Raw genomic sequence first — 26,438 nt, forward strand, 5'->3', positions numbered from 1 at the left:
ATGAACAACAATTCTATTCAATTAAACACGAGTCCGCCGCCGGTCGGCGGTGGCTCCGGGACCGTGGATCATGAACTCGTTATCACCTCTACTTTCGGGACGCTTCTGTCTGTTGTCTACATTATCGGAGTATCGGGGAATGTGTACACCCTGGTGGTGATGTGTCACTCCATCCGCTTCGCCACTTCTATGTACATCTCCATCATCAATCTGGCTCTGGCGGACTTGCTCTACCTCTCCACCATCCCCTTCGTGGTGTCCACGTACTTCCTCAAGGACTGGTACTTCGGGGATGTGGGATGTCGCATCCTGCTCAGCCTGGACCTCCTCACCATGCACGCCAGCATCTTCACCCTCACCGTCATGTGCACGGAGCGCTACCTGGCCGTCACCAAGCCGCTGGACACGGTGAGACGCTCAAAGAGTTACCGCAAAGCGCTGGCGTGGGGCGTCTGGGTGCTTTCTCTGGTCCTCACTGTGCCCATGATGATAATGGTCGCCCAGACTACTAAGAACACGCCAGACGGGGGTGTGAAGAGGATGTGCGCACCCACCTGGGCGCCCCTGGCTTACAAAGTGTACGTGACTGTCCTGTTTGGCACCAGCATCATGGCACCGGGGCTCATTATTGGTTACCTGTACGTCAAGTTAGCCCGCACTTATTTAGAATCCCAGCGCAACTCTGTGCTCAGCAGAGACGGGAAGCGCTCTCCCAAGCAGAAAGTGCTGATCATGATCTTCACCATCGTGTTGGTGTTCTGGGCGTGCTTCCTGCCGTTCTGGATCTGGCAGCTGCTGCCTCTGTACCACACCAAGCCCCTGAGCTTGGCCTCGCAGACGCACACCTGCATCAACTACCTGGTCGCGAGCCTCACATACAGCAACAGCTGCATTAACCCTTTCCTCTACACGCTTCTCACCAAGAACTACAGGGAGTACCTGAAGAACCGGCACAGGAGCTTCTACAGGTACACGTCCTCGTTCAAGCAGCGGCCGCCCAGCCTCTACTCGTGGGGGAAGTCTGCGTCCTCCAGCAATCAGTTTGAGTTCAACTCCGAGACGCTGGTCATGGGAACACTGAAGTGACTTATGAATCGCGTGGAAGAGAAGAGAAAGCTTGTGGAACCGCCATAGGTGGGTGATGACCTCTCCATTGTGCACGGGCCTGTGCGCACAGCTGAACCAAGTCACAGCCTTATTGTTTCTCACCGTTCATGTTTCTGTATGGATTGGCCGACAGTGAAGCAGCACTGTTCTCTAGACAAAATATAATCCTTTTCTAGTCAGAGGAAACCTATTTATTCCATTCATGCCTGACCGTTTTCGATACCCTAAGCCCCACTGAGCCCCGTTAGCCCTCTCACACTCTCTCTGCTGCATGTCCTCACCTCTTTCGCCCTCAGAGGATCCACTGGTTCTACTATGGAGAGCTACAGTGGTGATTAGGCTAGTTTGCGGTTTTATTTGAAATACAACTCTGCAGCAGCTAAAGCTAAAGTAGTGTTTTCGAAACAGACAGGATATAAGAAGAGTCTGTGGAAAGTAATTTAAGTTCCGTTACCAGCAGCAGGAGCATTAACCTGGAGCAAAAACAGTGGGGCCCGAGGGGGGCCTAGAGAAAGAAAGTGCTGTTGAGTCCTTACCGACCCCCCACTTGCAAAAGCTGGATTACCAACTACCCAAGGGCCCCAGACAGCTTCAGGTTGTCTCTGTGGCAACTATTTTGTGGTGATTTGATTTGGTAATGTGCACCACTGAGGAACAATTTCAAACTTAGCTGTCAAGTGCCCTTAGGTGGCTCCTCCAGTTTCTTGAGGTCCTGTCTTAAGGGGGGACTTGTCCAGATGAAGTCTTAATGCATTTAATTAGCATTTAATATGCATCCACGGTCCATGTTCTCAAACAAATTTGTGTTAATCAAAATATCACACATTTCAGTGGCAGACGTGTTTTCTTAAGATGCAGTGTGTTGAGCTCTTAGGGCCCTTGTTCATAGCAGCATAAAAGTTCAATTAGGAGGCATGGCTCATTTTTGTCCTGGGGCTCACTTGTGCATTGATCAGGCCCAGGCTGCCTTTTGTACAGTGTGTACATACCCTGGCACCATGTTCCCATTGAGCCCAGTGCAAACACTGCTGGAGTAATACATCATTTGTGGTTATTTGATTAAAGACAACGTTATTGGGAATATGCATCATAGGAGTTCAGCCTAGAGGTTGAGTTAGCCAGTTAAATTGTTATTATTTTATTGATGTATATTTTTAAATTACAGGCTAATGTGCAGTGTTCAGATTGCACAGCACAAGTGTCACACATTTCAACACAATTACTAGCACAATTTGGTTATTGAAGAACATGAGTCAAAAGGCTCTTGGCTATGCAGTATTGCTGCCAGGCAGTGGTTAATCTTATAGATTCAACTGTGACCAATTTAGACTTTTTTTCAGAGTGTTTTCTTATTCTTAGACGGTTCATGTTTAGATTTACATTTAAACATCAGGGAAATTAGTCATTTGGAACATCCCTTGTCCAAAAGCTCTAACAAATTTGCAATTGATCAAATCGAAATCAATATGGGGCCACTCGGACAGTTGACTGTCCTGCCCTGTCCATGCCTACAAACGAGTGGTCCTCTGCCATAAGTTGGCTTTTTATTTACCATCCCATCACTGATTAAAGCTCAAAAAAATCTATTTTCATACCAGTCACATGGAGAGTAAAGCCAGATGGGTGTTTTGCTTTGTTAGTGAATTTAGCTCAGAGGAGCTGATGTGAGCCCACATCTGTACCTCAAAGGCGTTCTCTGGCAGGAGATGAAAAAAACAACCCCCACCTGCATGGCCAAACACTTTCACTGAATTTGCTTGCGTCCTCCCACACACTCTTCCACCACTGTGGTAAACTCAGAGCCAAAAACACGTACTGCTGAGACGGCGCGCTTCCAGCTCAGCTTTGAATGCTCCGTTAACTAGTCTGAACTGTGGTCTACGTACCTGAATGAGCGCGACGACACTTCTGCCATGTTGGAACTTTGTGACAGCTTTGCCCTTATGTGGTTTACACACTTTGCTTTTTAAATTCAAGAACTGATCACTTGATTTGATCAGCATCCAAAAACACGTTAGATGTACCAAGAAGAAGGTGACAGTTCCTTCTGTTCAGGATGTTCCTTTTGGCAGGTATCTTAATGAGGGACGCACCTCATGTTTTATGGAGAGTTTATAACTCTTTAATTAGCATGGCTCCTAGCACTGAAGGGAAGCCATTTTACTTTAATCTGACATATTAAAGTCTTCTCAGCTCACAGGACCATCTGCTTTAAAGCTCCTCTGTCCTGTTTAGATTCACCAGGCCGCGACTGGAAAACAACCTGCATCTATACAGCTAGATGGATGGTCGTACTGCATTATGCATGTGTGGACTCGGCCGCTATGTTTCTCCAAGGCGCGCTCCGACAGAAAAACATCCTCAGTGTCAGATTTCCTGTAATCATGAATACTGTCTGAATGATATCTACAGCCGTGACATTTTCAAACTAATGTCCCAGGTGGAATTGCACACTTTGGTGCACTTGGACTTTTGGGTGTGTTTGCATGTCAAATGTCACAGTCATGCATAAATTCATTGCAGTCAGTCCCTTGGTACTTTATAGACACAGTCACAGCATAGATGTGGAAAAATGGCCTCTCCTTTCTTTTTCTTGCTTCTCCCAATGTTGTCTGTCAACTCTATGCAGCATTTCTCCTATGCAAATTACAGATACGACCTGGTCTGTCTGGGATTTATCATCTTATGGCCGCATACGTTCAACATTCATGAGAAATTGAGAAGGGATTTGTTGATTTCTCTCCTGAGCTGACAGAATCTGTTCATCCGTGAGCTGCAGAGTGGCACTTAGAGTTTTGCTGCAATGTAATACTGTATTCCCCATAGAGGGAGCGTATATACAGTATAGAGAAATAGCCTCAGTAGTTAAACTAGTTTTATCATCAGATTATGAAGACGTGTTTCTGGCCACATGGCGAATGTCAGTTCAATATTTACAATATGTTTTGGTCTCCACTAACTCTAACTTTAGCTGCTAAATGCGCCACTAAGTTCACCAGCTAGTTGCTTACAATGGGCTGAAAGACGCCAAAACACTCAGTACAGCTACGAGCTGTGGAATCAAATGATTCTCCTTTGTGAGTTTGCACTTTGAACGCTCATCATTTGATCAATTGTTAACATAAAAATAATGATTATAGCAGTTTTAATCATTTGAAATTTCTTTACAAGCTGTTCATCTTTGGACCCATTCCTACCATCACTGACCAATCATATCAAGCCACTCATAACCAATCATATCTTTATGTTGATACCAGACTTTTCTTTTTTTCTTTTAATTGGAGTGTTTGATTTATTGATTGCTGGTGGGATGTAAGGAGAATTTCAACAAATATAAGTCTGTGAAGATTCTCATTCATCCAGGTCATGGTACTTCTAAGTTCAGTCCAGTTGTCTTTGGAAGCACTTTGAAACAAATATAAGTGAAAATACTTATAGAAAACATTACTTAGCTCTAGGCCTCATGACTGACTCATGACTCATACACTAGAACCTGCTATTGAAAACAGTGGCAGGTTGTTTTCAGTGACGGGTTCTCGTGCAGTGGCGGGTGTAAAAAATAGATAAATATACACTTGTTTCAATTAAACATGATATATTCACTGTGGAGACATCTGAAAATGTTAATAATATTCACAGCTGGAAGTCGTGACTTTGAAATGACAGAACACGCTTCCAGTGTTTGTCGTCTCTTCAGGTGTGATTAAAATCTAGCCAGAGGTACCTGTCATGTCACCTTTGTTGGACAGAAACTTTTTCATCTTTACAGCTAATAATACAGGTTTGAGTTGATAGTTTTAATATTAATCAAGTCATGAGTCTGCGCTTGACCTCCATCTAAAACCGTGTAAGTGTTTCAGCTTGTGTCCTGTCAGCCATATTTGCTATCAAGTACATGATAACATCTGAGTCCCAGTTGAGAAAAGAACTTTCTCATGAAGAATCATAAAAGCATCCTTCCATTTTTTCTGTATAATCAAGGCCACACACGATCCCTTTGAGAAACTGAGCTATACTGCACCATGCACTTTAGTCCTTGTATTGTTTTCTTTTACACTGACATTTTGAATAATAGATATTACATTAGCTTCCCAGGCTTAGTGGGACTGAACTGGATTTTTAGCTGTTTGTTAACTGCTTACATTGACAGACACCTCCAAGAGTTTCATTAAATGAGGCTTAGTCTTGTCAGCAGAGTCCGGCTCGTCACTACACCTTATGGACGCTGATATTTAATGGGGCTCTTTGGCAAAAGCCGCTGTGATAACATTGGTAACATCAGACACAGGGTAATTAATTACATGGCTCATATCATGATAGAAGCTTGTTCAGGGAGACATGTCATGAGCGCAGTATTTGTTCAGATTACTTTTAGAACTGCTTATGGTTGCCAAAGGCTTGGTAATAATAATGTAAGCACACTGACCTCACCATGTCTGTCCTGACATACACTTTCAAGGCGCAGCACATCATTATTTTAGTACATTTTGAGGATTAGAGGTTATGTTGAAATAAAATCTGTTAACTACGGCACATCTGCTGTGTAGTATTTCTCCAGGTTAAAAGGTAGTTCAGGGTAATGCTTGTGATTTGATCCTGGCCTTTGTTGATTTTGGGGAGGTTTATATTCTAGCAGCCCCATCCAAACTTGTTATCTGAGGCCGCGTTACATTGGTGAAACACCTTCTGTTTAGCATAAGGTGACCTTAGCCCTTATCATAAAGGACTGTCCTTTCATGGCATTAAAAGTGAACTGAAAATGATTCAATGAAATGTAAAAAACTTCTCTCAGCAGTGATAAAAGGTTATTTTAGAATGAAATACAAGTCTGATCTTACAACTGGTTCTACACTGTAATACATGAGCAATGGTGCCTCTTTATCTCCATGGTCCCCTAATCCTAACCATTTCCTTATTACTAGTCGCCATCAAGCACATATAGCATTTAAGACCCTATTTAAGAAAAAATAGCTGGAGACATTAAAAAGGCAGCTGGAGACAGCATTTTCAACCAACTTGTGGAGCTAATATGAGTTGAATTAGCTGACTAGCTGGTTGTTATTTCAGCAGACGGAATTGATGCTCACCAGCTTCACATGACAAGTCCACTTTTGTCTACCTTTGTCTGAAGCTGTTTCAAAAATGACTTTCTGCCATTGTCATCAGTGTTTGCTGCTAATATGCCGAGCACAAACTTGACAGGCAAGTTAACAACAGTTAAGAGGGTGCAAGGCTGAGCCAACAGTCAAATCCATGCTTTAAAAAACTTAAAGGGCCCTCCCGATATTGAAATCTTTCTGAGGTTGTGGGGTCTACACAGCTTTCTAGGCAAGTTAATTCTAGAAAAGTTTACAGTCTTCTGTAACAGAAACAGAAATCATTAACTAATCTTGTCAGCATTAAAAGAATGATAAACAAAGAGGGCAAAAGAGTTCCTTCGAGGTTTAGACCTTTAAAGAATCCTCTCACCTGGCAGATCAATATCACACAAGCCATTCAATATGATTGTGTGCTTAATAACATGGATCCTAGCCTTTGCACTGAAGATTACAGGAGATCAATGACTCTTCTGATGGGAAAACTACCTGCCAACTTCATGTTTGTGCTCATTATCCGAGTCCATGAAACACTTTGACAGGTGGCAGGCGTGAGTGACCTTGTCACATTGAAGCTTATACAGTCTGCATGTTGCTGTTTTACCATAATACATCAAAAACCAGTCATTTCACAAAAGCTGGCATTCCTCCCACACAGCCCTTCTCCACATGTAGGTCTACTGCTATGCTTCTCTCAACACTAATGAATGTGATAATAGGTCCCTCAGGAGCTGAGAAGAGTGATATTCTGCTATAGGCACAGGAGTTGTCAGTGTGTTAGCAGTGGACGTGAAGTTGCAAGTCAAAGTAAATGTGGGATTTGTGTTGGGAGCACAGCAGAAAGCAGTCACCCTCTGTGTTTGCAAGTGTTGGCTCTGTAACTACATCTATACTTTATTTGGATCAGTGAGCAAACTCTTGTCAATGCTCTATTATTACTGTGTGGTTAGGACGTTTTAAAGCTCCACTAACCAGTATTTTTATATTATCAATGGGTCAAATGACAGAATGTATGCCCAAAGGCTCTACTGTTGTTGGTTTGGTGACAAAAGATCAGCTGTACAACAATATATAAGAAGTGTTTATGTTGTTCCATGTCTACTAAATGTGTACATAAGCAACACCTGTGTTGTAGTATTACGTAATAGTATGTTTTCAGCTAGTACCACTGACTCCAGTGGGTCAAAATAATACTACTACTACTAATTCATTTTAATATCTTGTAAGGTAATGGGTGAAATCACTTTTTCTGACATATATAATATTCACACCATGATGCATTCATGGCTCAAACTCCGGAATCTATAAAGCAGACATGGGAATTGAGACGCCGGCTTGTTCTGGGCACTTGTGCAGAAAATAAGAAAAGCAAGCACGATGACTTCTTGAACGGATGATGGTGCTCAGAAAATCAAGCAATTCCTCAAGAGTCTAGCTCACAAAGAAAGCGCAGATAAGACAATCAATACAGGTATTCACCAGAACGATATTGGTTAATTTAATGAAAACTGAATGTGAATCTGTGTACTGAAGTGTGTTGGTTCCTTAATAATAATGTTTTTTGCAGAGAAAACAGATTAAAGACGAAAGACTTTGAATGCTAAACATAAGGCAAAGACAAGGGCTTCCCCGTGCTGTCAGTATTTTATTTCAAACCATCCTCATCCACCACATTGAAGGAAATGGTAACATACTAGAAAGAGCAATCACTCTTGAACAAACAGGGGGTTCTTCTTAGAAGAAAACACCTCCTGGGTCATGGGTGGGGACGAGTATGAGCAGGGACTTTGTGATGAAAGGCTGATTCAGTGGGTGATTCACCAGAGTTATATCTCTTCTCCAAGGAACTGACAGCTCTCCTCAAAATGAAAAGCATGACAAGATGTGCGGAAAACACACAATCCCACTTTAGCCTCTTTGAAACGGTTTCAGTCGAGAGGCAATCTCTGCTCAAGCCGTCCGCCCCAACGGTCAAGAGAAGCAGACTGTGGAACATGCCCGATGCTGGCAATTATAATGGTGCAATATCAAAAGTGACTGCTGTAGAAAAATTAGATAAAAAATACAAGGGTCAGTAACAAATGGGGAAACACCTCTCCAGAGGAGAGGCCTTTTTTCTGTAGCAAAGTCAGTCAGCGAGTCAGTATCTGTACATAAAGGAACATGACAGATATTGACCATGCAGCTACAGAGTCCCAATGTTATGAGTAAAAGCTCCACATAAAATCTCATTTGGTCCTCTCTCCCTCTGTTGCAGGGCTTGTCTGAGCCAGTGGGCAACGCCGTCGCCCATGGGTGCTTCAGGGCAGGTCGGGGTCAGAGATGGCATGTGCAGGGTCGCAGGTGAAGGACACAGTGATGGCATAGCGCGTCCCCCACCTCACCCTCTCCACGCGGTGGAGGTTCTCCGAGCCAGAAGAGAAGAAAGAGACTCGTCCTGAGGGAGGAAGGAGAGGGACAGAGGGACTCATAGTTTAAAGGAGTAGTTCAACATTTTAGGAAATATGCTTGTGTGGCTTTATTTCTAGGGCTGAGATATGATTGATATCAGTGTTTGCATCACAGTACGTGCAGGACTGCAGGGGAACGCAGCTGGTTTGTTCAAAAATACACCTACTAACACCTCTACAGCCTACTGATTTCTACACTGTATGTTGTTTTGTATAGAAATAGATATTTTGGGAAATATACTTATTGCTTTCTTTGCAATGTGAAATGAGAAGATTCGCATCAATAACAGGTTTGTGCCTCAAGAACAGAGTTGGAGTCAGGACATGGTTCGCCTAGCATGACAAAGACTGAAGGCAGCACCTACCAACACCCATACATGAACAGAAACGTAATTGTTATTTTGTTATTTTAGGTGAAGTAATGTGTTGTAGTGGCAGAGAATGATTGCGGTCAGTGAGTGCAGGTTTCAATCTTTTTGGCAAACTCCCATATGTCAAGGATTCCACACGTCACTGCAGCTGTTTGCCAAAAATCTGTTCCACCATGTAACTCAGCCTAGAACCATGAATCATTACATTTCTGTTTATGTGCAATTAAACATGGAGATACAACATTTCCATTCTTGGTAGGCATAATTCTTAAGTTCCAGCGCAGTTAGATTGGCCGTTTCCTCCTGCCTCCACACCTCGTCACAACAGCTTTACTGACACCTGTCAAGAATTAGCTCAACATGTTGTCCCTCCCATTTACGCTCTCTTCAAACACACAGATCAATTACGGTTAATCAGTGAGCTTTTTTCCAAGACTGTGGACAAGTCAGTCTAACTACTTCCCCAGCCCCTTGTCTTTATGCTAAGCAATGCAATTAGCCAAGAAAAAGCTCCAGCTATGTGTAACTCCCCCTCAAGTGACAATTGACATGTTTGTTCATGTACAGATTAAACTAGCAACCTCAACGCTGTGTTCAAAGGAGTATTTTTTAACTTCGGATGGAGCCAAACTGGCTTTCCACACCTGCCTACAAACTTTAAGCTAAGCTAGGCTAAACACATCCCGACTCCAGCTAAACTGCTGTTCGTCACGAGGCGGCTACAACAAGCAAGACCCCCCTCGAATCACAAATAATCACTTCTACGTCTCTGTTCCTGCACAGGTTGAACAAGCACGATACACCACATTAATTGAGCCTCTTCATCCTGACTCCAGCTCTGTACTCAAAGCACAAACATGAGAGCAGAGATAATGTTCTCATCTCAGTCTTGCAAAGACAGTAAATGAGATTATTCCCCAAAATGTTGGGCAGATATTGCTTGTGGAAGTGAAGGCAGTCTGATGAGGGGAGAGGACACAAGGGATGAACCCTGAAGAGAGAAAGTGGCCATAAGGACACACTCAGCATACTCTTTATGCTGAGATGCATTCTTTGGGCTGTCTGATTGAACACATTTTTTTAAACATTTCTTTCTTGGACCGACACACAGTGTGAGTTTGGCGACGTTGCCTCGGGGTAATTCTCTTATCAGAGGCTTTGCTTCGCTGGGCCAGCTAGTGAGCCATTGCCATTTACCAGCCAGTCTGGTTCCTTCTAAACACAGCCTCCTCTCTCTTAGATCAACATTTGCATTAATGTTTACATATTTAGTCCCCGGATGTATCTCATAATTAAGAGATTTATATTTAGAGTTTCCAGACCCTTGTTACAAAACTTAGTTTCTTTGCCTTTTGAGGGGGTTATCTCATTATGTGAATATGAATAAAAAGCTGCAATCATTTGTTTGCTCAACTTTCCCTCCAAGGACTGTGTGTGTGTGTGTGTGTGTGTGTGTGTGTGTGTGTGTGTGTGTAAAGGTGGGGGGGGGGTCCCAACGGCAGGGTATTAGATGAGGATGTCAGGGGAAATCAGTGCTCAGTTAAACAATGGAATTTACACCGACAACCCAGAGAATGGGAAATAAGAAGAAAGAAAATGAATGGACAAAAAAAACAGAGTGTGCACAGAGAAACAATAAGTGGTGGTCTGCTTGTTTTATGTAATTGAAAAGGAGGGCGTTTTCAAGGGCTCAAATTAGTTGCACAGCTTTAGATAAGTGCACAATGAGATAATCTTGGAAAATAATCCCTCGCACTTGTCAATATAACATTTCCAGTGTTTACTGTGAAGGGCCCAGCAGATTCAGTACAGTCAGCAGTGCAGATTAGCGGCGACACAATGGAGGGATTTTCACACACGAATTCACTCTTCAGGGTTCACACTCTTCCAGAAATCATTTTTCAGGGCATTTACAGGACATTATTGGAAGCCTAGAGACACTTCTCAGTGCGCAGGTCTCAGTGAAGTTTGGAACAGTAAGGACATCTTATACCACACTATGAGATCAGCTTTGACACATTTAGTTTTGTGAGTTTAGTTTTAGCTTCTTTTGAACTTTTATTTAAACATCATGTCCCCTGGCTGGATGTCTCCAACTTACTTTATAATATATCCCAAGTTAGTTACAACAGGTAATGACCGGGACGCTGTGTAAAACATAAGACATTCATTCATCTTCTGCACCGCCTATCCCTTTCGGGGTTGCGGGGGGGCTGGAGCCTATCTCAGCTGTCAACGGGTGAGAGGCAGGGTACACCCTGAACCGGTCGCCAGTCGATTGCAGGGCAACATATAGAGGCCCTGCCCGACACAGGGCTCGAACCAGCAACCTGCTGCGCCACCGTGCCACAAAACATAAGACAGCAGCTGTGTCCCAATTCAGGGGCTGCATCCTTCGGAGGATGGATTTGAAGGCCGATTACGTCATAACGCTGCGCGAAGGCTGTCCCAATTCGTCCAAATTCGAAGGATCCTCCAAATGCAGCCGACAAATGCGTCCTCCTTTTCCCTGTATTTGGAGGATGCGTCACTACTATCCTTCCTGGCCTCCCATATCCCAAGATGCTTTGCGCACCGATTGTTTTTTTTAATAATGGCGACCTGTTGATATGAGGAGCTCAGTTAACAGTCAGCCTTATTAAAACTCTTCACTTACAAATGTTACAAGTTCGCATGTCAACTAATATCCTATTTTGGGTGAATACTCGATTGTGATTGGCTGCAGGGTGTCCGTTAAAAAGTGTTGTAGGACAACTATAAAAACGTTCCGGTCAAATAGCCTGACGCCGTGTTCCCACCGAACGCGATGAAAACGATTTAATCGCGCGTCAAATGAAATCGCGTCGCGCTACACGCTCCAGTTTTGATGCTGGTCCAATATGCAAAAAAACGCCTTGTCGCGGCATTGCGTCGCGCAGCGAGCCCGCCCAAACAACAACATTTCTTCCGCCATTCATTCTCTCGTCGAACATGACTGAGAAAACCACCATCGCTAACCAACATAGTCCATACACCTCGCTCACGCTCACCCAGGCCTTGTCTTTCTTGTTCCTGACCCTGTAAAGGGGACAGGAACTGTCACACAGCTCTGGGTGAGCGGTGACGGCAACAATTAGCTGCTCCTCCATTGTTTCTGGCAGTTTGATTTGCGCGGTGAGGGAACACCAGGACGTCCGTACGTCAGCACGTCGTTGACGATCTCAACGCTGATAGGCTGTCGCGGCGCGTCTTCGCCGCAAAAGTTCAATTATTTCAACTCGAGCGATGAAGCGATGGCGCGATGGGGCGACGCGATGGGAGCGATTTTCGCGGCCAACGCGTCCATCGCGCCGCGCGATCGCGTCCAGCGCATCGCCCGGCGCGATGACGCCTCGAATCGCGTCTTTGCATTGACTTTGTATGTAATCTTGTCGCGCGATCTTGCGGCATCGCGTTCGGTGGGAACACGGCGTGATTGTTCTAAATTATTGCGCTGGCTCAAACGCTAGTTGGTAACCGTGGCAACAGAAACTCAGAACATACATTATTTCACAGTTTATTTAACACAACGGCAAGACAGTAGACAACATGAGTGATTTTATAGTTTCCTTTAACCACATTTAATGATCAGAGTGAATGGTGGATAATATTTCTTGCAATAAAAATGATTTAGGAAACTATCTGTGGACTTTGAGTCTTTGAAACAAAATTTGGCATCATCCTCTGGACACACACAAGCGGTAAGAGGTGCACTTGCCCTCTGAAACGATACTTTGTATCACGTAACATAACGTTAAGCAATCATGTCACTTCCCTCCACTGATTAGGTCTAATATAACAGTTGCGCCGACCGAGCTGCAGGTTCTGTGGCCAGAGCCGGTTACCTTGGCAACGCGTCACAACGAGCGATATTAAATAGTCCACTCAGCTGCGTCTTGTTAAAAACTTACGATTTTAACGGTAAAAAACAACATTAACGTATTATTAATTGACTTAATATTATTTCTTTCGTAAGTGACCATGGTAAAAGCGGGATAATGCCCTTCGAGGTGTCCATTTTCAGAAATGAATGGACGACGCGGAGGCGTGAACCGTCCGACGCGAAGCTGTGAAGATATTCACATCAGGTGAATTTGTAAGTTGTATAATAGGCTAGATTTCGCGCCTCTTACAAGCGATAGGAGCTGTGCGGGCGCATCTCTGTACCCCGTACGTGTCTTTTTCCCGGGTTAGGAGGGAAGAAATTATGACGTCGTGACGCAATCAGGAAATGCTCCGAAGGCTAGACCGTCCCATTTAGCGATAGTTGATGCGGCCGACGGAGGATCCTCCGAAGGATCCAGCCGCTGAATTGGGACACAGCTAGCATGTGATCATTTGCTCATCCTTTTTACAAAGATGTGCAATAGATGTTTGACTTCATCAACTTCATTGATTTTTGTAAATATATGCTGATTCTGAAACAAACAAGTTGGGACAGGAGCAACTTAAGACTGTGAAAGTTGTGGAATGCTCCAAAAACACCTGCTTGGAACATTCCACAGGTAAACAGGTTCATTGGTAACAGTATCATGATTGGGGATGAAAGGGGCATCCTGGAAAGGCTCAGTCATTCACAAGCAAGGATGGAGAGAGGTTCACCACTTTGTGAACACATGATTGGATAAAGAATATGACTACATGGGCTCAGGAACACTTCATGAAACAATTGTTGGTAAACACAGTTTGTTTGCAAATGACTGCATTCTGTTATTGTTTATTTATGTTTAACACGAATTGGGATTGTAATAAAGTTCCCTATATTTATTTATACACTTCAAATTACAGCAGGAATATCATATTTGAGAGCTGCGTTCATGTTATCGTGTATTTCCCAACAGTACTTGATATCACACAAATACATTTCCCACCAATATCAAGCAAAAGTGAAAGAGTACTTCAGGGCTCTGTTCTGTTCTGAAGTTCTGCATATGTGCGTCAGATTACTGAGGCTACTATATTAATTTCAACATATTTATTTTTTGGTGTTTTTACTTAAAGTTTCAAATTTGTCATTGTCAGAAAATGACAATAGGTCATCCCCAAGTCAGTAGTCCTCCTTGCTTGAAGTCGGTGTTGGAAGCTTTATAAACGAATCAAGTCCTTCTGTTAGGCATGAGTGTTACCTTTCAGAGCAGTCCAGAGGAGTGAGCCTGAGTCAGGATCTCTTACTCTAACGCACAAGATAAGCTTTGCAAAGCCAAGAGAAATCTGCATCCAACTGTGACATTTGCCAAATAATACACAAGTTACTTCAGTAGATATTGAAGAGGCCCAGGCTTATTTAGAGAATAAACTATTTTACTGAGGCTATATACGAAACTATTTACTTAAGCCACATAGAGGAGGAAATGTGTTCTTTGGTTCCCAGAAATCAATACGTTTGAATAAACTCTGCCTCTTATGAAAAAGCAGAGGGGGGCAGTGTCCATGCAGGACAAGGCTGGATGAGCAACGTTCTCATATCACATCCAAACCAAGTGCACGACGGTCCCGGTCTCTGGGGTTTTGCATCTGTGGTATGATTTAGAAACAGTGTGGTTTTGTGGAGGCTTCCTTGTATAAAGCACAGGCTGTGTTTGAGTGTAGCAGCTTAAGGTAACTATTTTAAGAGACTGAATCCCAATTACAGTCAACCAGTATAGTTTAATTTAAATCTTTTCCCCACTTGGCCCTTCGCATTTAGACTTCCATTAGCAGTGAGGTCCAGAAATCTGTTAGAAATGAAGACCTATGGAATACCTCTGGAGAAACGCATAATGTTTCAGTGTCTCATCAGCTGAGGGAGGTTTAACTGTGAGCCTGAGTGGAGCCTCTGTGCTGTCTGACCGGCAGGATCTGAGGGGAAACGGAAAGTAGCTCTCAAATGTTCATAAATAGCTCATTGTTGGTAAACATACTCACAGATATCGATCAGTATCCACCACGTCTGTTTATCTGTCAGGTTCTATCCTCGTCAACATCTCCAAAAGTCCGGATTAGGAGTTAAGGTGTGGTATTTCCTACTGAAGGCAACGGTGGCCAGCAGGATTTCTGCTAATTGTCTAATTGAGAATCGAGAACAACTGTTGCTGTTCTCAGCTGTTTACACATCAGCAGGAGTTCAGGAACTCTCCCACAATACCCACAGAACATGACGGCGAGTTGCTCATAACAACAAATTTCCCTCTGCCTAAATTTAGTCAGCTGTTGTGGAGCATCAGACAGCTAGAAATCTTGAAGGGTCAGATTTATTCTTTATTCGCTGAAGGTTCATCTCACATCCTGATAAGAACTGAATAGTTTTTCAGGACACCTGACTGTAATCTGGGACACACTCTTCAATTTTCACTAGAAAGAATCACTAAAAGGGAAGTCCACCAAGTAGAAGTGTGATAAATGTCCTAAAGTGATATCACTCAAGTCATAGCTTGCATTGTGGGTAATTTAGACACCAGGTTATACAAAGGAAGAAGACTGATTGGAATAAAAAACGAGGACATCCTTGTTTTCTACATTGTAATTGTGTGTATACAGGGATGCAACTGACTAATTTTATTATTGATTAGCAAGCCTAATATTGTTCTTAATTAATTAACTAACCATTTAATCTGCAAAATGTCATAAAATGGTGAAAGAATGTCCATCACAAGTTCTTAGAGCCTAGTGTGATATACTGAAATATCATATTTTCTCCAACCAACAGTCCAAACCCCAAAGATTCACTTCACTGACTTTAAAGTTGGAGTTTCTGTTGTATGAATGTTTGGAGGGGGCTCTTTAACATTTTGACTTCAAAAGTAATGTGAGACATTTTGACTGCCATTTTGCATATTTGATTTAGCGTAGGCTGCAGGATGCCCTTCCTGAAGCAGCCCTCCTCATTTATCATGGCTTGGGGCTGGCCATCAGGAATGCATTGGCGTCTGCATCCCCAGTGAGAAGGGAGCAACCTGGGGTTCAGTGACTTGTCCAAGGACACTTCAACATGTGGACAGCAGGAGGTGGGGCTCGACCCTCCGACCAGTAGATGATCCACTCTACCTCAGCTGCAGCTGCCCCATAGAAAATGATCATAAATGCTTTCAGAAACAAAACTCTTTATCACCAACACAAACATGGACAGGAGCAGTGATTGAGTCGATTACATTTGACAAGAAGGACAAGATGTAACAGCCCATTCTGGAAAAGGAAAAGTCATGTAATGACTGGTACCCAATCGCTTCCAGTATTTGCAGTATTTTATATTTTGGGTTTGCTTTGAGTGAACGGAGGAAGAGCTGAACTATATCTGAACAGACAGAGAAACAAGTGGACAAGACAGGAAAGTTATGTACTGAAATTCAAATTCTATTCGCAGGAAGATGATGGAAAAACGTGTCTGAGCACTTAAAACACTGGTTGACATGCTGTCAGAGAAATGCGCTGAAGGAACACTACAGTGTGTCATAAATCATGACTGGTAATAGTTATCTTCAGAGTGGGAATTTGCTGCTACACTACTTGCGATCACTGACAAAACTACTTATCTTTGTCATCACTTCAACAATATCTCCTGCTCTTCAAGTCATGCCTCTAGTCTATTTTTGCTTATAATAACTGCCACACATCACTGATTTGCGCTTAATGAGGTCTTTAACTTCAGAGACCCAGGCAGGATGAGTGTGCAATGCTAACAAGATGCTAAGCGGGGCATGACTCATCTGATCCCGATACCAAGCTTTGCTGCTCGAGCGAAACGCCCGTAAACACCGTCAGCACAGTCACAAGGTGCACAACACACTGACGCTGTCCGGTTAACAGATCGATTGCTGCTGTTACTCCCAGCTTCATAATTAATTAGTGGAGGATGAATCACACAGTCTGTATAGTGTCTCCAAGGAGGCTGAGACGAAGTTAAAGGTAGATGACGTGGGGTGACGTAAAAATGAAAAATCAGCTTGAACTTTCCAGGTGGAAACTGATAATAACACCATCACTCATTCCTTGCAACCCTAATTTTAACAAGCCATGCACCAAGAGGCAGTACAGATATTTTCATTGTATTCTGTGTCTGTATGTTTGCACAACCACCAAGGTCAAGCTGCTGGGTTTAAGGCAGCAGCCCAGCTGAGGTCATCTAATCCCCCTGTGGTTGTCTAAGCGAGCAGGTTAACCCCTGTTGGCTCCTCTGACTGACAGACAAGTCTGTCCTTCAATCGCTCTGTTTGTACCTGCCATTCCCAGCCAAACACCTTATCTCACTGTCACATATCTACTCTTTATCTATCTCCCAGCTATTTCCTGTCCACTCTCCATAATGTCTCTCCGCTTGCCCTATAGGAGATGCTCTCACATTCAGCAAATCCATCAGTCATCTCGCTCCCTCTTCTCTAATCCTCAGCTCTTTTTCCTCCCCTTTACTTCCTCCGCGACTTGAACAACACCTCCACCTCCGTCCCCCTGGTGCTCGCTGTCATTACATTTTTGACTTTTGCTCTCTCTGACAGCCAAGTCGTGATTGTGTTCCTGGTGTTATAATTACACCTCATTCGTCACTGTCACTGCAATGAGCCATGATTATGTCAGTGAACTAATCATCCGTCCAGATATGAGGATCAGACTCACACCAAGTCAAAACCTGTCAGTCAGCTGCCCAGCATGCCGCTCAAAGAGTTTCTCAATGAGGTGAGGTGTGTTTTAGCAGAGGCAAACAAATGATCTGGGTTATTGATGCATTATGCATGGGGGTTTTGTTGTGTCTCCTACTTGCTGCACCTCTCCCAGTAAAAATCGCAGTGACAGGTGTCAGTGACCGTGGATGGGTTTCATCAGTGGCTTTGACAAGTCTGTCATATTTACATTCTCATGTGCCGACACCACTGATGATTAGAAATCTATTGAGGAGGACCGTAAACTGAGAGAGCAGCTGTCCTACTTCTCACTTGTCCCATCCCTCTTCTTCTTCTTCCTCACCCAGCAGGTTTCATTGGGTTTAAGATCATGCTGTCACCATTCTCTCTGTTGTATGGAGGTTATTCTCACTTCACTGATATAAGATGGCTGTGCAGTTCACAAAAACAAGTCTCAGGGGACGACGTGGCAGGCAAGCTGCAGTCACTCCTTATTAGCATATGTCCTTCAGTCAATGTCCCTCACCGCTCCATCATAGGACAATGTCAGTGGTCCAGGACATGATGCTTCACTGTTGCTCACTCACTGGGTAAGAGGCTCATGTCTGACTGGCACAAGGGGAGTTCAGTGAAAAGAGTCAAGATGGATGACATTGAGGGGTGGGAAGCGTGGGGAAAAGTGAAAAATTGTAGGCAAGGAAAGAGGCAGCAAGACTGCCTTTTTGAACTGCTGTTGATTAAAAGTGGCAAAGGAGTTGGATTAGAAGGCAGGTGATGATGGACAATGGGTGAGATAAAGGGGAATTGGGAAGAGCGGCAGGGGAAAAAGTGAAAGAAGGGACAAGGTGAACAGAGACAGCAGGGGATGGTCTGTTGTCAGGTATGATAGAGTGGAAGCAATGGTGTCAGGAAGAGGTAACGGCTCAGGAGAGGTTTTCCATATTGAACAGGTTCACTAAGCCTTCGCTCTCCAGGAGCAACACCGTTTACAGACGCCACAGACAGAGGAAAGCAGGGAAATGTGATTCAAGAGGGAGGCTGACTGTATTTTTATATTACACCCAACATTTTCACTGAAACTTGTCATAGCCTAGGTCACACCACCAGCTCATGCAAAATCTGCTCGTTTCAATGCAACTGCTGCAATCAGCAGATCAAATAAATTTGCCAAAAATTCAAGTTTCACATGAAAATTTGCAGCACTGAAAAAATTGCTTACAGCGTAGGGTTGACAATAGCATCCTGACAGTGCCAAGTTTCCACTTTTATATAAACTGCTCCACAGAAAGAGGTATAGCTTGTAATCAGCTGTGAGACAAGAGTCAATGGTACAAGTACATCTCTTGAATAAACTGTGCTAACCTGTTGGCTGATTAGTAACGGAGCTTGCTAGCTTACTACCTGCCTCTGTCAGCTGCGAAGCAGATTGCTAACTACAAGTTAGAAAGCCACCTAGCTTTGAAAGCTTTGTTGCTGGCAAATTAGCATGTTCCCAATTGCCGAGCATGTTACTAGTTATCTCACCAGCTAAAGCAGTTCGCCAACTACCCCTACAAGAAGTCGCTATGTCTCCAAGCTTCTAGCACCACCTATTTCACGTGTGGAGGAATTTTACTGTGCCAGGCCTTAATTTATTTAACTGAATATTTAATCAACATTATATGTTGTCTACGCCATTCACTTCACTCACAAATTGGAATTAATTTACTCCATATTGTAATTTGGCTATTGCTACTTCTGTCTACTCTATATCTCCTTTTGCCCCTGTTTTTTGCAGAGTTGTTTTTTGAGTGTACAGACTTTGAAGGCTTGAGACAAATTTATGATCTTGGGCTCCAGTAGATAAATAACACTGACTTGACTAACACAGAACATTCCTACCTTGGCCCTCATGTAAGATTCCACAACTTTCATTGACTTTCCGTACATAAACCAGATTGCCTCTATCACTCTTTCATGATGTTTTTGAGCTCAGAAATATTGCAAAGGTGTGTGTGTGTGTTTTGTGCTTGGCTTGGGGAAAATGAACGGAGGACATGGTCAAAAAGCAGAAAAAAGTCGAGCTAAAGGGCAGAAAATTCACCTTTCAATTCAAAGGATGTTTGAAACAAACTCAGTGTGGCACATTCATTTAAAGCGACCTGCTCAGAAACTGATTTCCTACAAGCTCCACAGAAAACTGATGAAATTCTCCTTTTTTTTTTTTTTTTTTTTTTACTGTAAATGCCTCACATTTGCCTCTGAAGTCCCATGGTACCCCAGGAAATGTAGATTTTGCCATATGCTTTTTGCAACTGTAAGTTTAAAATATCCATTCAATCACAGCCTGACCGATTTTTTTCTTTATGTTCTATAAACATATAGACTGCATTACAAGACAGACCAGTGCATTTCCTGTGAGATCAAGACGTTGTTATGTTTAACCCTCAAGGTATAAGCAAGGTAAAGCCTAATCCCCTGCACCTTCATTGTGCAGCAATCTATGCTGCCGATTAACCACTTACAGAGGATTACGCCCACTTTGCTACACGTTTTAGAGTGCTAAAACCACCTCCAGGTTCCCTAATGCAGCCCAGGACGGCAATTATGATTTTAAGCATGGCTGTGATAATGAAATCCTTTATCTATCTTACATCACTTACTTTAAGTGTCGATTAACAGGCTTATATAGACAAAGCCGGGGGTTACCAGGTGTTACTGCTGATAGTCTGGATTTATAATACCCTGCCTTTCAGCAGATCTAGCATCAGGGCTTCTGAAGCTGAAGCAGGAAAAAGCACCACACAGCACTACGTCAGGCAGACTTAATCTTTACTAGGTGGTAGTTACCTGTGCGTGGTTCCACTGTCCGGTTAGCATTTTGGTCCATGAACACAAATCTTCCTCCAGTGAAGTCAGAGCCATAGTCAGACAGGTACAGGAGTGAGGTGTAGTCAAAAGAGCCATAAGTCACCTGAGAGAAAGACCATACCTGCATTAAAGCATGACTATTCACTAAACACTGAAAAGACCATGAGACGGCGCACATGTTCTGTGAGGCTGCCGCTATATGCTAACATACTCATGATGACAATGCTAACATGCTGATTTTTAGCAGGTATAAATATTTACCATGTTCATCATCTAGTAATTCACACTAAACACGAAGTACAGCTGAGGTGGATGGGGTTGATATTAGTTTTGATCACAAACCAATGCAGTGGAGCAAATGAACATCTGGACCTCATGATGGCGCTTCATGAAAATTTAAAGAATCACTAAGCTGTCATGGTTTAGCCCAGAGTATGAAAGATGTGGACGGATACAAGGCAGGTTGGGTTGGACAAAGAGACCCTCTCGAGTTGCATTGTGGGAAATGCAGAATCCAATGCTTTTGGAGCTTGTCTGAGCTGGAGATGCTGTTTGACTGCAGCAACAACACAACTGCTTTGTTTCCTTCTCTAATACCTTAAATTCTCTTTATCTAACATGACATAACGTAGAAAAGGATTGTTTGAGCAAACTGATGCTTGCGCTTCACTGCACACTGTGAAAATCATTAATGATATGTATGACTTGTCAACAAGCACCCACAGCACCCTCAGCTGCATATCTGCTGCAGATGCACTGCCACTGCACCACGTTAAACCCACAGATGATCGACTCGTCTCAACTGGTGGTTCAATAGTTGACTATTCTGCAAAACCATGAACACTAATTTCAGAAGCTCCAAAAAGCTTTTCAGCGCAACCCTACAACACATGGCTTCCCTGTCATTGCAGTACCTCAGCCACATGTTTGTGGCCACTGTGTCAGCCATTCTTTTTGGAAACAGTAATGTTTGATCATCCCCTCTCTCATGGGATCATCTGCTGCTAACTCCTGACACGATGTGCTGTCCACACCCTTGGGACTGATTGAAGAGATTAAAGAGTTTTTTTTTTATTTGAAAAAGAAATTGAAATTTGAAAAGAAATAGTTTGCTGTTGCAGAAAGAAGAACCTCAGAATATCCCAAAGTGATATATAAAACGTGGGAATGCTTGCAAAAACCCACCGGTGTAACTATTTATGCGACTAAATGGATTGTTGTTTTAAGGCAGGTGTGCAATCTGGAGTCCCGCAGGAAGATGTAGTGAACTTCATTCATGCAAAATAAAATGTGCTGTTTGTGCTGCACAAGTTACAACAGCACTAATAAGAGATGCTAAGATCCATGCAAGCCCACCACGCTCAATCTGTGTGTAGCCTTAATGAAACATCAAAGAGTATGTTGACAAGGAACAGGAGACGCTTTTTTTATCTTTCCTTTCAGAGTCAAACAGCAATTTCAGACACTCATTCATCGTACCTCAAAGGAAGAAACGCTGCTGAGTTCTACAATTTTACAAGCAGACTGCATAACGATCAGTAAATAGAAATTATCAGTGTGTATTTTCCTGGAAGACTGTCTCTACCTGCCTAAATGTCTCATATACATGCAACTGCCTTTTAGTTGATAACTGAGATGCTCTGGATTATACAGTGTAACATTTGTTCTGGGCATGTCAAAAAGCCAAGTGGCCTTTAATTTACAAAGTGAGTCATGCCATCGACAGAAGAGGGAGGAAACGTACAAAAAGCTCCGATGGCCGAGATGCACTGAGAAGAAGCGAGCATGATGTTAAAGCAGCACTAACATGAGGCAGCATGCTGCACAACAGACTCGGCAATACTAATGAATTGTTATGACATTTCTGAAATGAGCAAATTAATTAGTTTTACTTTTTGAGCACTAGGTAGTAATACAGTATGAAATTTGCCACAAAACTGAGTTTATTTTGTATTCTCTTTCCTAATGAGCACCATCCTAGCCAATACACACTAATTCAATAACACTTCCATCTAATACACATAAGTGGGTGTGAAAACCAGAAGACAGCATCCCAGGTCCAATAAAAAAGCAGGACTCATGAGACTCATGAGACGATAACTGTAGCTTATTATATGTAAAGCAGCGATTTTTACCCACTTTATTCAACTCTTGATTAATAAAGTATTTAATGAGGTCTAATATACAATGCACTTCTAGCTATTGACAAATGACAAACCAGGAGCAGTCAACAGTAAGACGGCACGACAGATGAAACCGTAGGCCGCTGCCACTTTTTATACAGTATGTACTGTTGCATTTAGGCTTTTAAGCATTAAGCAGAAAAGCAGGATATAATGCAACCAAGTCACGACTATACATCTATTGTGTTTATGACTAATGAGAATAAACGTTCATTCAGCCTAAGTCTGTCAAAAGTTTCAAGGTTTGTTTTCTAGAGAACCCTTCGGCTTGGTGAGACAACAGAGACACAGCTGAGCTGCTGTCTATCATTGGAATCAAAGATTAATGCACCGAGACAAACAACAATATTGCTAATGTGTAAGCAGAAGCCTGCAGTGTCTGTGGTCGTTCGCAGGTAAATAATCAGCACCCACCACTGGCATTAGCTGATTTTTTTTTTTTTTTTTCTCCCCATCAACATGCAGACAACTGGGTGGCAGAGAGTGACTGTGAAGTTGTCAGTTCAGAAGTAAGACTCGTGTGCTGCTTCATCAACTGTCCTGAATCCTGCCTACAGTGACGGGTTACTATCTGAAGAACGAAGCAGAGAAAGGTAACTTTGAGTCGATTCGTGCTGTACTGTGAGGAGGAAACATAGCATATGTTTACTAGCCAGTCACAAACTTTATCTGTCTACTGCTGTGCTGAGCAGGTAGCATTCAGAGCTTCTTCAGTGAAAACTGTTGCACTTTGTGGTTGATGAGTGCCAAACAATGCACTAAAAGACGCTACAAACATTGATTATTGCAGTTTTAAGGGGTTGGTTCACCCAAAATAGACAAAAAAAAAGGTGAGGTGGACATCTTAAGACCTGAGCAATTAAAACTAACACAAGAGGTAAGTGAGAAATTTTCTAGAAATCTGGGTGAATCTTCACTTCGCTGTTTTCAAACTGATTCATAGTTCTGTAGGATATTTTACAGGGATGATTACTGTATTAGTTTATGCCATGAAGGGGATGAAACACACTTCCCATGCTGCTATATGACAACTGGTGCTACGACACCGTATCAGCAATATGATGGATGGTGAGAAAATTCATCACCAAAGACATCAGGGGCCATTTCCATTTAAATGAGGGCTGCGTTTGCCAATCAGCCCTATAATGGGGACAGAGACAGATGGGGAAGAGAAGTGGGTCCTTTCAGATTACACATTTCCAGCTGTCAAGGGGCAGTGAGGGATGATGAGGTAACAAATATTAATATGAAGGCAAATGCAAACAAGCTATGTTCCAAGAAATCCCGTAAACAAAGTGTTAGTCTCTTGTCCTCTCTCTCTCTTCTTATTTAACAAGAGAAGAACACAGATCAATACTAGACCGACGCTTCAACAGTTTTATGAGTGACGGCAATAAATAATGGCTGCAGGCGTACAGTTTAAAAAATCATTCCAAAAACAACATCCAGGGATGTCAGCTGTATCATTGCATTGATTTTTATGAGCCTTCTGCTAACACAATGAGAAGAAACAGTAAATAACATCAGATGCAGTCCCAATCAGAAGAACTTCTATCAGTTCAAGAGTTAGCCACTAAGATTTTTCCACGTTTTAACTAAAGTTGCGAAACATCGAAACTTTCTTCCCCATTTGTTTAAAACTGGCCTTGAGGTCTTCTTTCAATCCCAGAGCGACGTTAACGTCTCATGACAACGAACAGCGAAAGACTAAGATTAAAGCAGTGACAAAAAAAAAGCTGCTCTCCATGAATATGTATAAAGAATGAACGGTGTATGATGTGGACAGTTTACTGAACAGAACAGAGGCATGGGCTAGAGGGAATGAAGAAGCTGCCTTGAAGGAAAATTCCACTTATTTGAAGAAATTATTTAAGGGCAACCATTTTTTGGTTCAGTAAGATCTAAAAAAAACAAAAAAAAAAATTGCTGCAGCTCAATATCTGAGCTGACAGTTAAAGGGGATGGGAGAGAATCAAAGTGGATCTTCTGGGTGCAGATAGAGTGACTGTGCTTCTTATTTTCTAAAGATCAATATTTAAGCAAAACATCTAACATCTTTCATTTTGAAGATGATCAAGATGCATCCCTCCATTTTCTGCTGCTGATCTGATTTCGGGTCCCGCTGGCGGCAGCCTCGCAGCGCTGCGTTTCTGATGTCAGACGGGGAGGGTTGGAGACTTAATTTAGTACGTCTAGATTCATTTTCTAAGACATCCAGATTTTAAACAGCTGAAAAAGTTTAACAAAATCACTGGATCATTAAAAAGAACAATCAACGAGGCGCTCCGGTGTTCATCCAAATGCCATCCTCAGACGTAAAAAGTGACAGGAAGTAACTCCGGCAAGAAATATACAGAAAGAAGTCACATGATCCTGTCTCATTTCTGCAGCTTGTCTGTGTAATCAAATTCTTTCAGTCACAACCCAAAGCTCATGTACATAAGGGGGGGGGGCTCGGAAGGTAGACTGACTGATAAACTGAGAGCGCTGCTTCAGCTAATCCATTTAAGATATCAGGATGATTCCTATCAGCCCATTTAATGGGAGCAGATGAGATCCGTGCCATTGGGAACGCTCCAATCCTGATGTTTTGTTACTGGTACCAATTCTAAAACTTAGACTCGGGGTCACATCTAGCCGATACTTTATCTGTTTGCTCAAGTCAATATCACACCGTATACAACCCAACGCACCAGTTTGGGGCTTCCCTACGAGTCATGGCTCTGTTTTTGTGCGTTACCTTATCGATGTGTGGATGCCAGTACTCGTCGTGTTGGGTCTTGGCCGCCGTGCTGTTGATTCTAGAGAAGAAGGTGGGCTTGGTGAGGTACATTAGAGTCGGGTCCAAACCAAACGTCTCAGCAATAACTGCCTGGATTCGCCCACGTACATCTCTAAAGGTGAAAAACAGACGTGTCAGATTGAAAGATATGACTTAATAACCAAAGGAAGCATGATTTATGATCATGATGCAGTGAGCAGCATTGGGCAACTTCAACTTCAGTGAAGCAGCAAAGGGTTTATGAGGACTGATACAAACACTTTTGGACTTCAACAGCTACCAGCAAATACTGTGTGACAATATTCAATATCTCTTCAGTTAGTTTGCTACATTCAATAATCCAGGAGATGAGCATCAATACAAGAGAATGCTATCAAAGGCATTATAAAAAGGGATTAAGTTTGTCATTACTGTGGACAAAGTGCTATCATTTGAGTGTGAGTCACTTTTCAAAAAATGTCAGGTGTCACATTTTGGATCATACATAATAAATGCACGGCTGACTTTTTGAACCTTTATTAAAGCTCCTTATTCACCTGTAAAGCTGGAAATCCTCTTGTGTGAACACATCCCCGATCTGATCCCCGAAATACCTGCAGCCACATCCCGCCGCACAATCACAGACAGACAGTTCGGGATGCAGACAAAACCAATCAGAGACACACGAGCAGACGCAAACACAAGCACCACCACAGCAGAGGGGAGACAGAGAGCAGAGGAGACGGGATCTGTTAGCATAAATTAACGTTTCACGGCACGGCGCAGTGCACCATTACCCAGACGGTGTGCCACCCAGCCATCCAAAAACAGCAGATAGTAAACGTCTGACTGCTTCACACGAGGAAGTCCCCAGCGGGGGGCAAAGGGTGGGAGCGCTATCGTCATCACTTCCTGATTAAAATCAGCCAGATGGTCCCTGAGGATCTCGTGTCAGGCACATGCCCAGAGGGATGAGAGAGTGATGGAAGGAATGTGAGGGAGAAATGAACG

General features: G+C 43.0%; 2 protein-coding genes across 2 annotated transcripts in view; one reads left to right on the forward strand and one right to left on the reverse strand.

The window, feature by feature from the left end:
* LOC143338790 (urotensin-2 receptor) lies at positions 1-10,447 on the forward strand. Its single transcript, XM_076759472.1, has 2 exons — positions 1-1,134; positions 8,461-10,447. Exon 1 carries the CDS (start codon positions 1-3, stop codon positions 1,084-1,086), a length of 1,086 nt encoding a protein of 361 aa, XP_076615587.1. The 3' UTR covers positions 1,087-1,134; positions 8,461-10,447.
* The window catches only part of ogfod3 (2-oxoglutarate and iron dependent oxygenase domain containing 3), a 23,744-nt gene continuing 5,134 nt past the window's right edge, over positions 7,829-26,438 (reverse strand). The window contains exons 6-9 of the mRNA XM_076759474.1: positions 25,985-26,041; positions 25,407-25,560; positions 20,463-20,586; positions 7,829-8,640 (exon numbers count right to left, since the gene is read on the reverse strand). Of these exons, the coding sequence (XP_076615589.1) occupies positions 8,504-8,640; positions 20,463-20,586; positions 25,407-25,560; positions 25,985-26,041 (472 nt within the window). The 3' untranslated portion in view covers positions 7,829-8,503. The remainder of the gene's footprint in view (positions 8,641-20,462; positions 20,587-25,406; positions 25,561-25,984; positions 26,042-26,438) is intronic.

This window comes from Chaetodon auriga, chromosome 20, assembly GCF_051107435.1.
Source record: "Chaetodon auriga isolate fChaAug3 chromosome 20, fChaAug3.hap1, whole genome shotgun sequence".
In the NCBI taxonomy this organism is placed as follows: domain Eukaryota; kingdom Metazoa; phylum Chordata; class Actinopteri; order Chaetodontiformes; family Chaetodontidae; genus Chaetodon; species Chaetodon auriga.

What these genes read in the sequence shown, in the direction of transcription:
- LOC143338790 (XM_076759472.1), top strand. Translation starts at nt 1, where the DNA reads ATGAACAACAATTCTATTCAATTAAACACGAGTCCGCCGCCGGTCGGC.